Raw genomic sequence first — 17,334 nt, forward strand, 5'->3', positions numbered from 1 at the left:
CAGTACGTAATTCACCTCTGTGACAAGTCCACAGTATGGTTTTTATTGTGGTATTAAAAAAAAAAAAACTGAACAATGGATGGAGACTTCGAAAAATATGATATCTGCATTTATTAAAAAACAACTGCACTTTAAATATAACAATATCTGCAAAAAAAGTGTTGTAGGTGTCCATAGTCTTAAAAATGATTGAACATTTTGAAAGCTAAGCTCCATTCACAAACAGGATGGAGGAATTAGGATGGTGTATAGGATATGGGAGACCTAAAAGTTATTTTTATGAAATAAAAAAACTGCACCAGCTCGACCTTGTTAATAAAAATAACAAGCATAGGCATTCCTATTGCATGAAATCTAGTTTTTCAAACATTCTTAATGCTATACCTATTTTATACTTTGGCTCCAGCATGTTTACTAACCTTCTAAACCCTCTGTTGCCCACCACTAAATGGCCGTAGGTCTTTGGCGATATATTCACCAATACTCCTTGTGATCTGATGAGCCCTTGCGCTGTGGTGGGGAAGTGGGACTATGAACGCTTGCTTAAGAGTCTTTTGGCCTGGCCAGATTTTGCTCCTCAGATCTCCATAAATCTTTTCGGGATGATGATCTTGTTACTCGTATTCCCCATGAAGTGTGTCACTGCGGTCTGGCAGTGTCTGCATACTGTCTTTTGTTTGTCAATCACTTTTTCTCCTTTCTCATTTCTTGACACAAGGAAGCCAAAATGTTTCCACACATCAGATTTAAAAGTCACTGGAGCCTCCGCAATCTCAAAAACTTTGTCATTCGTCTCTCCCTCACTACTCCATTCATCTGCCATTTTTGTGCTGTAGAATCAATGGAGTGGAGTGCAAAGCATGGTGGGTAGGCAAGGACCAATGTGAACTGTAGTTTCGACGTCTATTAGCTCTGCTCCACTAAGAACTACATTTTCTGCCCTGAAGACATACCATTTGAAACCATCACATGTCCAGGGCAGGATTTAGATGCTTCTGTTACCGCAGTAAAGGAAAAGGAAAAGGGCAGAGCCTTTGAAAAAAAACTTGGACGGTGATTGGGTAAACGTTCTGTCTGTTACACCTTCACAAGCCTATCAGAGCAACAAAACACATGACGCTGTAGCCCCAAACCAAGGTGTGCCCCTACCAACGAGTAGGCTAAACTCCGTAGAGAGCTGCATAACGCCAACCATGGCGACTGTAGACATGTCAGTACACGACCTTTCTCATTTTTGAAAAGAAAACAACTCAGTGCTGTTCTGTCGTTTGTTCTTCTTCTAATGAAGAAATGTTGTCAAGTTCTGATAAACCTGCCACTTTAGCAGCATTCATGCTAATGTCTTTCGCCATAATTGCACCAACCCTTCTCGCTGGTTGCATACGTCATGACTCCGCCGCGCCCAGAAGTACTGCCCCTTGGCGCTGATTGGTCCTGTCACTTTCTAACCAGGTCCAAACAGTTCAGATGGGAGCTTTGCAAGATGGATTCACCAGTGAAAAACATGGAAACCGGCATATCCATCTGCTCTGCAAGGTTAGAATTGTTTTAGATTGTGGCATGATGTCCTGTTTTTTCAGATGGTTTAGTCTACTTCACCTTGTCTGACAGGTTCCATTTAAGTGATTTCTTGATTCAACAGGCCCAGCAGTAATCAGGCTTGGGTGTGGTAAGTGAAATTGAGCTCTGCTTTCCAAAAAGTGTGGCTAGTCACGGTTACTTCATGGTTTTAACAAGGCAATTACTTTTTCACATAGGGCTTAGTAAGTTTGGATGTTTTTTTTTCCCCTACTTTGGTTAGCTTTGTCTAATATGAACATTTGTTTGATAATGTGAAACATTTAAGTATGACAGCATGCAAAAAAGCAGTAAGGAAGGGGTCCAAATTCTTTTTCCCAGCACTGTAAAATTGAGGGACCGATTTCTGCTGTCCTTACAACAAACATGCCACAGCCATAAACACACAAAGACTTCTTTACTGCCTGAAGGCACAGTGCTCATATTTGACTCTTGTCAGTGAGCAGCATTTCTCTGATGTTTAATGTCCTTTTATTAAACACAGGGGGGGACAGAGGGTTATTGTTCATGGTTGTATAACTCTTATGCATAAAAAGTAAAGTAATCTTGTAGCTTTTACAATGTTCAATTCAAGTGGAACATTATCAAAAGATAAAGCATTTTCCAGAGCCTATTATGTGGTATGGCTACAGCACCTAATGTAAAGCAGTCCTGGAAGACAGCAATCTAAACTCATCCTAACTAGGACAACAAAGGCATTTATTCCTCTAGGACAAGAAAGGGAAAAAAATAATAACCTTTTTATATCTAGTCCAATCTTCAAAATTCATTTTACTATTGTCACGTGTTTTTTGTAAAAACAAATATTTCAGTATAGACTTGGTTTTAAAAGGACTTGAGAGCCTGAAATATATAATTAGAGCACTTCCAATAATTAACACTTGTGAGGTTGTTCAAATTGCTTGGCTGCTAAATTGAAAATAAAAGAAAATGGAAAAGGGTCTGTACCATTACAATAAAATCATCACAACCTCCTCCAAGCCTCCCTGATTGTATCTGTCATAGTCATTGTACCAGAGGCAAGGAGAGTGCTCTAACGCTTGAAGCACTACATATCTGTCATTTTATTACTGTGTCCAGCCACCAGCGCGCAGGAGCGAGCCTATAGTTCACTGGTGCAGAAGGACGATTTCATGCGCTCCATTAAGTCCATTCCTTACGGCAAAGGAACCCATACATATGAACAAGCGATGGAGACAATATTTGCCACACTGCAGCCAAAACAGTGTGCAGACAATTAGTCTTTGTGCAATTAAAGTGCAATCATAAGGATATATGACAATAATGGCAGTAAATCCATGCCTTTTATTAAGTCCTTGATGGCCCCTTTAAGTGTATTCCAGTTGTTAATGCTGGACTCTATGTATTTTTAATTGTCTCATTAAGCCGTTGACTAGATCACAGCGAGGCTGTTTAAAAAGAAGACGTGCTGTCTGAACTTCACTGATTGGATAAGGGAGGGAGATAAAATTAGTCCACAAAGTATCTTAGTGTGTCCCAGCCAGCCAAATCAAGCCAGAAAGATCCCACTCCAGCTGAAAATGTGATCACTGTGAAATACGATTGTTATGTACATCATTTGTTTCTCAGAGGGGGGATTTGCAAAGACGTACATTCATAATTACACTCTGTGTAATGGAACAATTGAATTTTATGCAAGGCTTTGCCAGTGCTCACTCTGCACACTAATCAGAAGCCAATTTTAGCTGACATTCAACTGTTTAACTGCGAGTGTATGCCATGTTTCTGGGAATGAGTGAAAATAAATATGATTAAATTCTATTTTTGATCACATTTCTACATCCATAAATCCATCACTTAACATTTAAAGAACAAGTATCAGCACTTTTGACTTCCTTCAGGGAATTTCTCTTAACTTTAACCACAAATCATTAACCATGTATTACTGTGTGAGGTCGTTGCTCTTCAATCTCCTAATTCTCTGCTTCGATAATCCTCTTTCTGAGATAATTCGGCCAAAAGCCAGTGAGAGGTTGTGAGTGATTCTACCTGGATAAAGGGGAGCGTAATTAGTGTAAGAGGGTAAAGATAATGACACGATAAATGTAAGCGTAGGTTAAGAAGAAGGTAACAAGGTCAGCAGGGAATTCATTGGTATAATAACAGATGAAGTCCATGCATGATTAAACATGTGGGAGCGAAAGGCAAAATGACACAAACGAGGAGGAAAGAGAAGAGAGTGGGAAAATCTAGGCTAAGTGATGAAAGTCACTTTTAAAGTTAGAGGGGTTGTTTGTACAGCAGGTACTAAATGACAGTACTGTCCAAAGAACAAACACAAAAATACACACGTACGCAAGGGGGTAATGAGACACACCTCACATGCCGAGAGAGAAAGGGCATTAATTACCAGCAGCATGCACTTAGAAGGTTGAAGAGTCAATAAGACTGGCAGAACATAAATGCACGCTCATACAGGCTGTAATGACGGCACATCTTGCCAAGAGAGACACAAAGGTAAAAAGACCTGAATGGGAAATGAACAGTATGAGCTGGCTAGTTTCAGCACTTTTCAAAATAATGCTTAGTGGTTTTACAAGTACATTGTTTCACTTGTCTTACACATAATTATTTAAACTGTTATCATAATCATATAGTTATTTGTGAGGACAGTTTTAGTGCAAAGCTAAAACCTTTTTGTAAATGTGCATACAGTATTTATAATAGTCTCAGGAATGTGCACTGGTTTTGATCTAAATTGTGTAAAAGGTGTAAGTTGTGTAACAAACTTTCTGACTTTAGGGTTTCTAGGTGTATAGATATTACAAACACACACATTTGCTGTGCATGTTGGGTAGGTCATGCTCCTTGCAGGGTACTTTTCACAGTACCATGAAAAAATATTTCATATTGCCTAGGAGGAGCTCTGGCCCACTCTTCTTTAGAGAATTGTTTAAATTAAGATACAGCATCTCAATTGGTTTCACCTTCCAAAAGGTTCAACTTCTATCTCATGAGTCCACAAAATATTTTCCCCCAAATCATGGGGATCATCAAGATGTTTTTTGAAACAAACCTTTGTCTTCTTTTTGGTCAGGTTTTGGCTGTGGAACTCTCCCATGGATTACATTTCCTTCTTATTGTTGAATCATTGACCTGACCTTATATAGTCTAGTCAGGCCTGCAGATCTTTAGATGTTTTTATAGGTTCTATTGTGACCTCTTGGATGAGTCGTCAATGCACTCTTCGAGAAATTTTGCTGGTTGGGCACTCCTGGAAAGGTTTGCCACTGCTTCAAGTGTTCTCCATTGTGGATAATGGCTCTCACCACAGTTCACTGGAGTCCCAAATCCTGAGAAATGGCTTTATTAGCCTCTCCAGACTGATAGATGTTAATGACTTCGTTTCTCATGTGTTCTTTTCTGAATGTCTTTAGATCATGGCATGATGCTATGCTTTTTGAGATCTTTGAGTCTACTTCACTTTGCCAGAAGGTTCTATTTAAGAGATTTTTTTTTAATTCTTCAATGTGAAAGACTCATTGCCAGTTATTGCAAAAGCTTGAAGTAGTTTCTGAATAAGGGAGGCACAGCCAGTTATTAGATTCAGAGGGCAATTACTTTTTCACATACAGCCAGGTGGATTGCTTTCTTCCTTTAATTGAAGAAATCATCATTTAGAAACTGCATTTTTATTTACACAGGCTATTTTTGTGTTATATCAAAATTAGTTTGACGATGTGAAAGATTTAATTGTGACAAATGTGCCCATTAATATGCCCTGAATTATGAAATCAGGAGGGGGTGAATACATTTTCACAGCACTTTATGTATTAAATGTACTTTTGGTGTCACTATGTCTTTGCTTTTTCTTTAATTATTGGGATCCAGCACCTGTTAGCTAATAAGCATGTCTTACTTGTTATTCTATAATGGTCAAAAAACTAAAAACTTAAATTAAATAGAAAGTAACACATGTAACTGATGTGGTAAAATATATAACCATTTTATTGAATTTTATACCGGGAACACCTTTTAAAAAGTTAGAACAGTCGTAAAATACAAGAAACACCAGGAGGAAATCTCAGCTTTTCATTTAACAGTCAACAGGTTGTTAACATGATTTGCTGTAAGAGAGCATCCCCAGAGAGCAGTTTTGACTTTTTTGACTAAAACTGACAAGAAATGTTAGTAGACTACATTTTGCCATGAGTAAGGCGGGACTGAGACAAGTTAATAGTAGATCTTTGATAATAAAAACTCTGACAAAAATAAGTTTGTTGTTGTCAAGGAGGCTAAAATAGGGATTAAATGTACTGGTATAGGATTTATTTAAGTGGTCTACATTTCTGTTAATCATAAAACTTGCTGATTAAAGTAGTTTAAAGAAAAATAAATGTATGAAGAAGTAAAAAGTAAGAAATGACTAAAATATAAGACATTTTTATTAATTAAAACATTAGCAGATAATCCCTTTTTTTAATTACATTTTGAATATAATCCTACATTTTAGGAAATGAGGTTCTTTTTAAATGCAGAGATAAAAAAAACACCAACTAGACACAATTGTGGATCTAAAATAGATCCACAAGTGGGCTATGTTTACATGTTTGTGCATCTATTTGTGTGTTAACACAAGTTTTTAACGCCAAAGTTGTTTATTTTTTAATGTTATTTCACCATCCGACCATCTAAAAAGAAATGAGTACAACCTCTGTTTCTTTCACATCAATAACCTTCCAGTATGTTTTGTATCACTGCTACGGCTTTTAATGCTGAGACACCATCATCCAGGCAGGTGAAAGGGTACGGCTTCAAAACTCCCAAGTTCACTCATCATCTTTATGGTGGGCTATTCAGAAGACAAAGATGACAGGTTCTCACTCACATTAACGAGCTGACAGGGGCAGAGGGGATGGAGAGGAAGAGAAGGGATAGAGGGATGAAAGAAACAGAGAAAGAGAGAGAGAGGGCTATAAAATAAAGATAGGAAGCCCAAGGCCAGCATGTGTACTCAGAGCCTCTCCATGAAAGAGGGACCCTCAGGAGGACACTAAGTAAATGTGGAGGGGTAAATATATTCCTGTGTGTTGTATCTCTTCCAAGCCACTGAGCATTTCTAGGTGTAAGCTCTCCCTTAACAAATCCTTTTATCGCCACAGTGGGAACAAAAGATAAAAATCAGAGAACTATTTTCTGGTGAATTTCCTTTACTTTATGTCTCCTCTCATAGGCTAACATGAGGTTAATTTGATCAATTCCCTCTTGTTTATGATTAAATGCAACAGAAATGTCATGATCTTATAATAATAATAATAATAATAATAATAATAACTAGAAAAGCACTCAGAGAGCGCAGACCTCCACCATTAGCCCTATCTCCCAATGGTGAAGAATCCTTTAAAACATTTCTGGATCCGTCCCCATGCTACATGCTTTGCTGCAGGTGGACAGTCATGGCGGAAGCATTACCTGCCGGTGCCAACAGACGCACTGACAGTCTCACCCATAGTCTCACTGGACGACTGGAAGTCATGGCAGAGGGTGAATATCCCTCTATTCCTCCCAGCGTTGTAAGTATTCTTGCTACAATTCGCTGTCTTTCTCTCTGTTACGCACCGCCTCGTCTCCTCGACCGGGCATGCTTCTTTCAAACTTTATGAACTCCAAAACTTTGAATAGAAACACACCCAAATTGCTGCTGGGATTGAAGTCACTCATGTCCGCCATCTCCTGGTGTAAAGTGGTAACAGTGCAGAGCTCCGCCATTAGCCTTATCTCCCAATGGTACAGAATCCTTAAAAAAATTCCTGGATCCAGACAGTGATCCAGATCACTCCCAAAATCTAATCAGTTCTTCCTTATGCCATTTCTGACATTTCCTGAAAATTTCCTGAAAATCCATCCACAACTTTTTGAGTTATGTTGCTAACAAACTAACCAACAAGCAAACAAACAAACAAACAAACAAACAAACGGACCCAATCATATAACCTCCTTGGCGGAGGTAATAATAATAATTATTAATAGTATTATTATTATGTAGTTATTTAGTTATTATTTAGGGCTATCTAACAGGCAGTTTGAATTGCAAATAAAGCCTGAATTTCTGTTGTCATAAATCATGATTAATCACATCCTTTTCATTACATTACAAAATCCACTATTTTGCATTTTAAACTGTTTTTGTGTGGTTTTGGATTTTTCTACTGTCTTAAACTGAGGGTGATTGACTTCCTGACTTACTTTAAATCCCTGTGGCCAAAGAGCCCTTAAGGTCAGAGGGCCCACTGGCCGGCTGGCATATATTTTATGAGTTTTCAGTTATTTACAAAATGTAAATATAGCATACACCAGTAGAAAGCTCCACTTCTCAGGATTCTGACCATGTACACCATATCAGGATAAAACCATCACTAATGCATTTGTCAGGCTACAAACAAATAAATGAACAATAATAAAATTGATACCGCTCACAAGTAGAAGCTCTACTGTACTCTCCTGATCATCATATTCTATTAAAAACAGTCCTGCTGCATCAGAAAGAGTCCCGACAGTCTAAATTCAATCAATTCTTTAGTCAAAATACATGATTTCATCCATAAAGTTCCATGGACTGTTTTTATAGTTTTGAATTTGCATTTGTTGTTTTTAATAGTCCATTGTATTTGCTGTAATAATGTATTTTGTCTAGGCAATTCTTAGTCATGCTATGCTGTTCTTTTGTTACCAACTTTGACCTCAACTTGCTAAAACATCTCTCATCTACAGTCATCTCAAGGCCTCTGTTTCACTATAAAAATTCAGGCAGAGAAAAGTATTTTATTTGTTGTATTACTCAATACTGATTGCGGCTACAGGGAGTCTGACCATTTGGGAGGAAACTTCAGAGTGCTATTTTTCTAAAGACACCTAGTTTTTTGGCTTGTACTCCAAATAGTTCAAACATAGCATTTAATTTAATTTGGGGATTTCTAGATAAGTATTCTTGTCTGATTTTAACTGAAATTCTAAATTAACCAAAGTGTACTGACAGAGAAAATAAATAAAGTGATCAACCTCCTGAGATCAGCATTGTTGTATACAACAAGGAGTGAGACATCTTTCAAATCTAAATTACTTTTGAACCATAAATCATAGCCAAATCCTTGTTTTTCGTCTGAAAGCCATTTGTTGTGCCATTCTAATGACGCTATCGATGCATCTGAAGCGCTTACAGAATGTTGTCTAGTGAGCCAGGAACTTCGGTGACTTTCTGGGGTCTTTAAAGATTAAATCCTCACCAGTAACTCCAATATTGGATGTTTTTTCATCCATTTATAACCAATTTTTCAATCATTTTGCAGCTTGTAGCTTAGCATGCTGCCATATTGTCTGTTTGTATCCCAGAATGCATTGTGACTGGCCTCTGACAACCGCTGACAGTGCATGTGCACACACTTAGAAGAGAGCCTGAATGACCCATAGTAGAGAGAAAGAGACACAGAGAGGCTGTGATGGGGCCCTCAGAGTCACTGCAGACAGAAATTACATTAAATAATTACTTAAATTCCCAAAAGTGATTTGTTTTTAATAAAAATATGAATATTGAAGACATTTTGTCACAGAATGTTCTTTTTTTGTCTCAAAGAGATGGGAGTACAAATTTGTGTAAAAAAAAAAAAAAAAAACAACAAAAAAACAAAAAAACAAACATACAAAAAAAACAAAAAAAAAAACAAACCTTAGTCATTAATGTTGTGTTTGAGGTTTAAGTTCTGATGTTTTTCTTTTTGCTTTATAGTCCCATAACTCCAGGTGACATTACTGATGCACACATATTCTTAAAGCCCAGTTTGTCCTGAAAAAAATGATGTTTAGCAGCCGATTGTGCAGCACAGGGTTGAAGTTTTACAAACTTTATAAGACAAAAAGTCAAGGCGAGACAAAATGGTTTAAAAAATGGCTCAGGGCTCAGAGGATAACATGATTTTAAAAAAGTGTGTGGACCTTCATTAATGCTATTAATGTGATTAATCTTGACAGCCCAAGTTACTACCATGCAGTTTTAATTCAGTCAGCTATAAACTATGACTAAAAATGTTTGTTGACTACCCTTTTATTCGCGAGGAAGACAAGACTCTTCTACAGTTCAGATGTCATTAATGTAAAGCCCAGCATCAGTATTAATGTCATAAACACTTAGAAATAAATGTCGCTGATCTAGTGTTCTAGGATCTGATCTGATCTAGGGTTTCATAACCACAGTGCATTTAGAATATAGGTGTTTCTTTGTTTTAGGCCTCAAATTCAGTGAAAACAAAAGCTTGTCCTTACAAATTTCTTATCTGTACTCATGCATTCACAAAGCACACATTCTATCATCCAGTGTGTATTAATGTGTCAGTGCATCTGTTGCTTGGCTTCGATGTTAAATTTTAGTCCAAACATAGACGGGCATTTCACCTTTCCATACTGCTGACCATGATGCACCTCTAACACAAACTGGAGCAAGCTGTTCCTCAGCTGAGCTTCTGTGATGAATACTAATGAGGAGGTTTACTGGAGTGGAACTTTTCTGCTCCTGATGTAGCAAGTATCTGGTGTGGAGAAGTCACCATCATACTCTCAGGATTTCTGAGAGCTCCTATGAGGATACTAAGCAAAGAGACATGAGGAGTAGGTGTGTGTTAAATGTACTGCTGGGTAAGAACAGAGGCATCAGGGGGTAGATGCAGGAGAAGGCAGAAAGCTTTCCACAACCTGATATTTTCTGTGCCATTCTGTGCCATTAAGCAGCACTGAAGTCTTGGACTCCCTGTGTATTTGTGTGTTTATACGTGACAAAGTGGTTATTGATGGAACTTGTACTTTCTTGGCAGGTTTCCCCGTGTCTAGGGAATTCTAGACACTGGGAACCCTGTTGTGGCTGCTCTGTGTGAGAGAGAGGCTGTGATTGTGTGATGAAAAGTAAGGATTTATGTGCAACTCGTTGCAGTCAATAGTGCATGTGTCTATTCAAAACAAATGCACAAGTTCGGTCACACACCTCCTCTTTTTGCCATACTGTCACAACTTGACTTTATGTTTAGCTGGTGTTACAGCAGACCGATTCTGCTGACTGCAGGATGAGCATGCAGACCCACTAGGTTAGACACACATGTGTATTAAAGTGCTTTTCATGGTGAGAAAAGCAGCTTTAAGCAGTTTTAACAGCAGGAGGTGAGCTGTCAGGGATTTCAAACCTTGCAAGTGTCAGGAAAGAAAGTGACTGTGCGTGGGTATAAACAGTGGAAGAGCCTGACTGGCCTGCAGGAGATGAATATCTACATGCTGCTTTCACTTCAAACAAAAAGATGGTTGAAAGGATCTCTAAACCTGGGAGATTTCTCCCCACCTGTCGCTGTGTAAATGTTTCTATCTTCTTTCTTTTTTCTTTCTTGACACCACCAAGTTAGGTCAGAGACTGATGATATAATTTCTTACAAAACCAAAAGAAGAGGACAACTAGACTAGAACTACTGCCTGGTTACATGCCTCCACAGTGACAGTACAGTGGATTAAGAGTGTGATTGATAGAAATCCTGTTTCTTAAATGGTTAAGGTGCTTGTTTTGTTATGATGTTTGAATTACAGAGCTAGTTAAGTGTATAGGGGTCAAATTGGTGCATTTAAGTCCCTCAAACCCTCTTAAGATGTCATGTTCACAAAGCGTTTGAAAGATATCACACTCACTAAAATGACAATGAACGCACGGGCAGATGGACGTACAACCCAAAAATATAATGGCTCCAGCCCTCATTACAACTGGCATAGAGGCATATAAACAGTAGTTAAAATACATCTGGCATGTTTTCCTGATATGCTATAAATAAGTGACTTCTTTGCCAATCAACCAGTGAGTAGAGATTTTTTGTGTCATTTCCTCATAAGAGATTCAAAGCCTTTCAGTTTTGTAACAAGTTATTTCTTCTGCCTCAAGGCAAGCAAATACCTAATTCTTAATTCTAAAATGCAAGAAAGAGCATGTCAGGCTGAAATAAACTTGAAGGCTTTTCATGTTTAATTTCCAAATAAAACCACATTTTCCATTACCCAGGCACATGTTGGTAATATTTTGTGGCTTGCCGAAGGCTAAATCTGACCATGAAAGTGTTTTAACAGCAAAAATAAGAAACTGGATCACAACAGAAGTTTCCAAGAATAGAGAGACCTGATTCTGTCCACAAAACAACAATAACTACTGACCTAATTACAAGTTGATGAAAAATTTCAGGTAAAGGCATTGTATTATGACAGACTAGCTAATACAGAGATGTAAATATTTAAAGATATGTCTGAAAACAGTGATGCTATTAAAACACAGAGCAATTTTACAAAAAAAGAGGCACTTAGAATTTTCAGCTTTTTGTTAATCGCTGGATTTTTCATTACTGCTAAAGATTTTCCTTAGCACTTAGAGTGTAAACGATATCTATATTCATCACGAACCGTCACCATTCAGTGCATGTCCAGCTGAGAAATACATGTGAAAGGAGAGAAAAGGCAGTCACATACGGCAGTATTTACACACCAGTCTAGGTGGCAGTGATGCTTGTAACCATCTGCTAACTGCTCCTAAACAACAAACAAAGAAGAAGAAGCAGGCACAATAAAAACACGCGAAGAAGAAAAGTTAGCTCCAATAGAAAGAGCCCCGAGTCAGTGAGGCCCACCAGCTTTGTATCCCTCTCCTCAACTTCTCCATGCTGTTTTTTTTTTAAAAGTCTCTGGATGTGGAAGCAGAGAATGTCAGAGACATTATTGATGCTAATACATTTTAAAGGCCTCGGCATGTAAAAGTAGGAAACACCTGCTACGATAATGTATTTAAGTGCTCTGCTCAGGCTCTGTTACAAATATCCTATCATGAGTGGTGATTTTGTATAAATTGTCATTGCAACAATAATGATGAGACAGTGTTCATAAATCATAAATATGATGCTCTAATCTAAAATGTGTATTTTTAATTTGTATGTCGTATTATGTTATCATTTTAATCAGGCAAAATAAGGCCAGTAACTTCAGTGCTGCTCTTTTTTGCCTCTATTTTGTTTGTTGTTGTTTGTTTTCCTCTATTTTTGTCCCATGTTTAACACACCACAGGCTGTACCAACTATTACAGGTAGCCTTAAATAACATTACATGGAATTAATTGTGATCTGCACTACTGTCAGTTAAAAGTAATCAATGAGGGAACTCTACAATTATACATGTTCCAGAACCAAACCTGTACTGAACTGTGACCCCAAAACCGAAGTACCAACCGAACTGTGATCTCTATGAGCCGATACACCCCTAATTCTCACCGACTAAAAATGTGTCATGTTTGAAAACAACTACTGAAAAAGAAATCAAAGTCTTCAAAAATATATATAGAAAAGATGGTGTCTGACACCTTAAAACCAAAGTTTTCATCTAAGTGAGCTGCATCCTCTATTCTGATGGGATCAGTACAAGTTTAAAACCCTGAGACATACACTTTCATGACTACAGGTGCAGCTGCCAACATCACTCATTTCCCTCAACCTAACACTGCTGAGGACTTCCCCTCATTCATTGTGTATCGATTCTTCAGTGCTTAAAATATACTGGGATACATATAGTGATGCAGAAAAGGCTGGTGGCACCACTCTTTAACTGTTTTTGTTTTTTTGTTTTTTTAATCCTACATTTAACCCACACAAATGCATGTGTTCAGGCTAATTATCTGTGGATTTGAGGACTTTGGTGAACACAACAGAGATTATGATGGATGAAGACACTTAAAGACTTCTGTACCTCTGGGAAACACCAAAAGCCAAACTATACCTCATATACTGGACTTTACTGTAAATAGTCCACTGTCAAAGTGGTTAAGAATAATCCCTGATACTCAAGTCATAGGGCCATTATCTCCCTATACTGTATTAAAATATTCTTGTCTGGAGTGTCTCCTGTGTCTACATGGCCACAGTTTAATTCACACACAAAGGAAATTCTGTCTTTCTGTATATATATATATATTTTAAATGATGCGTACAGGACTCATTCTGTAATATGGGAATATCCCTGCACAAAAGCCTCTACCACCGTGTACATAAGCCAGACTGTCTCTTGCACTTACTGTTTACATTTCCTTATCACACATGGAATATTCAGTGACAGAGTTGAACCTAAGGCTTATGTGAACAAGTGAAGGATTTAATTCAAGACTTCTACTTGAGTTCATCCCTGCAACACTTGAGAGCCCAGAAATCATTCTGTTCCCTCTTCATGTTTCAGCCCTGAGGAAACATTTTTATAGCACACTTTATTGCTGACCGGTGGCGACTGAACTTTTGTAATGAAGAGATTAAAAAAAGACAATATTAAATCCCAACAAGACAGGAACAAAAGTTCAAAGCTAACTGTATTTAATAGTTCACCTGCTCTGAACTTGCTTGCCATCATAATCTTGAAGCGTCTGTCCCTACAGCCCCTTTTCTGTGTAATTCACCTCAGTGAGAGGCTCCAATGCTGCTGCCCTGTTTAAGAAAAGACAATCCTTTCATCTGAATCGTCCTTTGTAATTCCAGTTCAACTTTCAAACAGTCCCCGTCCTCTTTGGACTGATTTAATTAAAAGTACATCATTCACATTGAGGTCATTTATCATCTTAAATTAAGCATAACTTTTTTGTTTTACGGCTGTGATGTACAGTAAAAAGCGGATAATAGATTGACTTTTTTTCCTCTGCTTGGGCTTTCCCAAATTATATTTGATTTTTCTGCAAGGAAGATGATGAAGCAAACTGTCAATTATGCAAATGAATCAAATTTTTGTGTGGCTAATGTTTTGGACCACATAAGAAAGGGTCATCAATAAACACATTAGACTTAGTTTGGCTTGTTTATGACCCTTCAGGCTTGATGGATTTAAACTTCAGTTTATCTGTCTCTCTAGATGACCAGCTCAAAATTACAACACTGGTGAAAAATTTTTTTGATTTTCTTGTTTAAGCCAAAACCAAACTCAGCAAACCTGTCATGAAACAACCAATTAATCTTAGCACTTATCAAAAAGTTTTGTCTGGGACTTTCAGATTTTTGATTTTGGCATCCACTGTAGACAAAGCAGAACGTTTTTTCTCTTTGCTTATTTTGTCTAGTATGACAAATTACTATTTTATTACAAAAAAAAAAAAAAAAAACACCTTTTCTTCTTTCAACTGTCTGATGTAACACTTTCAGGAATTTTTGCTTTAGAAAGTGTAAAGAAAGTTGGTCCTCAGCATGGGTGTCAAACATTAATCCATGGTGGTGGTAATAATCATTAAAAATAAAAAATGTAGGACTAGTAACAACAATCTACTGTTGTCCGTGCCCTGTTTCTATTTTTCAATGTTGTTTAACCTTCTCGTCTACTTTTCTGTTCCAAAGTTTGTCCCACTTATCAACTTTATACTATAATAAGGAAAAATACAGTTACCAAGTGTAATCCCTGTCCAATTTACTGAAATTTGTACTGCCCCTCTAGTCTAATGAATTATCAGGTTAGCATTCTTTTATGATTTTTGATGAGTAATAAATTTACTCTAAACTCATGCTTCTTAACCTTGATATATATCATTGCATTGAATCTACATTACAGCATAAACCACAGGCCCATGTAGCCATTGTGCGACTATACGTCAAAAGACAGTCCACAAACCCTGCTGGGTGGCACTGGGTGACTGCTGGTCTCTGAACAGTCTATGAGAATACTGAGTGAGATAAACAGCTGCAGATGGCATTACAAGTCAACTTAACTGGGCAGCATCCATAAATATCAGACACACATTTCTTCATCTCCCAGTGGCCAAATGAGTGCAAAGAATTCCCTCGTCCTTTGCCTCAGCTGATCCAGCAGCCATATTTTCCATCTCCCCTGATGTCTCCTCTCTTTTCTTCTTTGCAATAACTGCAGTATACTTCGACAACTGCTCAATGGTTACCAGCTCCAGCACCAACATCATTTGCTTGGTTTCAGTTGCCATGAAGACGGACCAGGAACTAAAGCATTAAAATCACACTGCAGAGGAGCATTTGGTTGGAGTGTTACAAATACAACTGTATGATCTGCTGGTCCGGTGTACCTCAGGGTATTATTATAGGTCCTCTTCTGATCTCTGTGAGAGCATTTGCACTGTCACAGCCATTTGTTTTTCTTTTGTTTTATTATTTTTATTCAATTTATAAGAGTAATGTAAAAGCATTCTCTAATAAAAGTATAACATGGTTTCTGTGAAAACTTCAATCAGTGAAATGATTGTCAACATACTGCATATTTCCTGTACGTTAATGCAAAGGGGCACTTTTGGAATACATGGTTTTGATATTAATTTACTGCTAACACCAAGCTGCAAAGTGGGTTAGCCTTTGAACAAAGTTAACTTTTGAATGAATGTTTTAAACATATTTTTTAATTAATCTCTCATTGCTTGACCTAACCCTTGCTTCATTCAAGCCTATTTTACAATGTCTCAACAGTTGTGCACTCATCAATGCTGCACAGTGTGCTGTGTTGTTGCTAAACCATTGAAACCACAATTAACCACCCAAAAAAATAACAAGACAAGAAAAAGCATTTAACCAAATTGCACACCATGATTTTGTCACTTACTCTAAGCACTTTTTACGCATGCTTACGATATCAGATTGGATACCTTTATTCAAGATACTACATTTTAGGTTTTTTTGAGGCCGAGTAGATTGTCATTTTGAGATATGTGTGTCATATGTCCTCCAAGTGACATCTTCTGCAGGAAATCAGCCCCTCTCTAACACAATAAGAGGTTGAAAAATGATTTAGTTAAAAAAACAGCACGGCTGTCAGGCTCAGTGAGGTACACTAATGGAAACAGATAGCATTTAGTTTGGTAAATAGAAGGAGGTAAAATGCATTAAGGATTTCAAACACAAACAATGCAATATAACTGACTGTCTTGGAGAAATTACCTTTGGGATTGCTTTGAAAGAAAATTTTTGCTGGCATATGTTGTATGTATGTGTTTGTGCCTTACCCACGGTGAGCTGACCGGTCAGATGTCCCTGGTCATTTCTGGCGTTTACTGTCACATTTCTGTCTGATTGGAGGATCAGTGGACTGTCCTTAAGTAAGAAAAAGAGAAGGAGAGATGATTAAAACAAAAACATATTAAAAATCAAATACATTCATACCTTTTATGCCTTCATTCTTACACCCATCACAACTCTGTGCACGAGTCAATACTGCATTAACCTGCATAACCAATACTGCCTTAGCTTGTATCAACTTTCACACTGCATACTTGACTCCCTCTCCTCTGCCAGTCTGACACACTCTGAATTCCATTTACATAATCCATTCAAAACAGCAACCTGTCTGCGAGTGTATTTGCTTGTTTCCAACCCAATAGTGTGTGTGTGTGTGTGGGGTGGGGGGTGTGGGTGTGTGTGTGTTACTTCACACAAAAAAGGCAATTATTCTAAACCTAACACACTAAATGCAGCTGTGACCCTGACCTCTGCTCTCCACTTTAGAGTCTGATTGAGTCACACGCTGAACACATTAGTTTACTTTCAGCGGATGTGTTGCAATGAATGCAAAGCCAATGTCTGCCATTTTTATTAGGTTCTAAACTCAGTCTAAAAAGGTTCTCTCTTTTACCTTTGGCTTACTCTCACCTCCTAGAGGGCGTTTTAACCATGATGATTTATCTATTCTTAAATTCTTACAAAAATTCATACTTATCACTTCAAAAGGTCAAAACGAAAGTCAAAGTAATCTTTTTAACTG

At 37.7% G+C, this 17,334-nt stretch overlaps 1 protein-coding gene across 3 annotated transcripts in view; it reads right to left on the minus strand.

The window, feature by feature from the left end:
- LOC121508055 (zeta-sarcoglycan) overlaps positions 1-17,334 on the minus strand; it is a 605,848-nt gene that overhangs the window by 128,442 nt on the left and 460,072 nt on the right. For all 3 annotated transcript variants that reach the window (XM_041784545.1, XM_041784546.1, XM_041784544.1), the window contains one exon: positions 16,580-16,667. In XM_041784545.1, the coding sequence (XP_041640479.1) occupies positions 16,580-16,667 (88 nt within the window). The remainder of the gene's footprint in view (positions 1-16,579; positions 16,668-17,334) is intronic.

The sequence above is a fragment of the Cheilinus undulatus genome, linkage group 4 (genome assembly GCF_018320785.1).
Source record: "Cheilinus undulatus linkage group 4, ASM1832078v1, whole genome shotgun sequence".
NCBI lineage: Eukaryota > Metazoa > Chordata > Actinopteri > Labriformes > Labridae > Cheilinus > Cheilinus undulatus.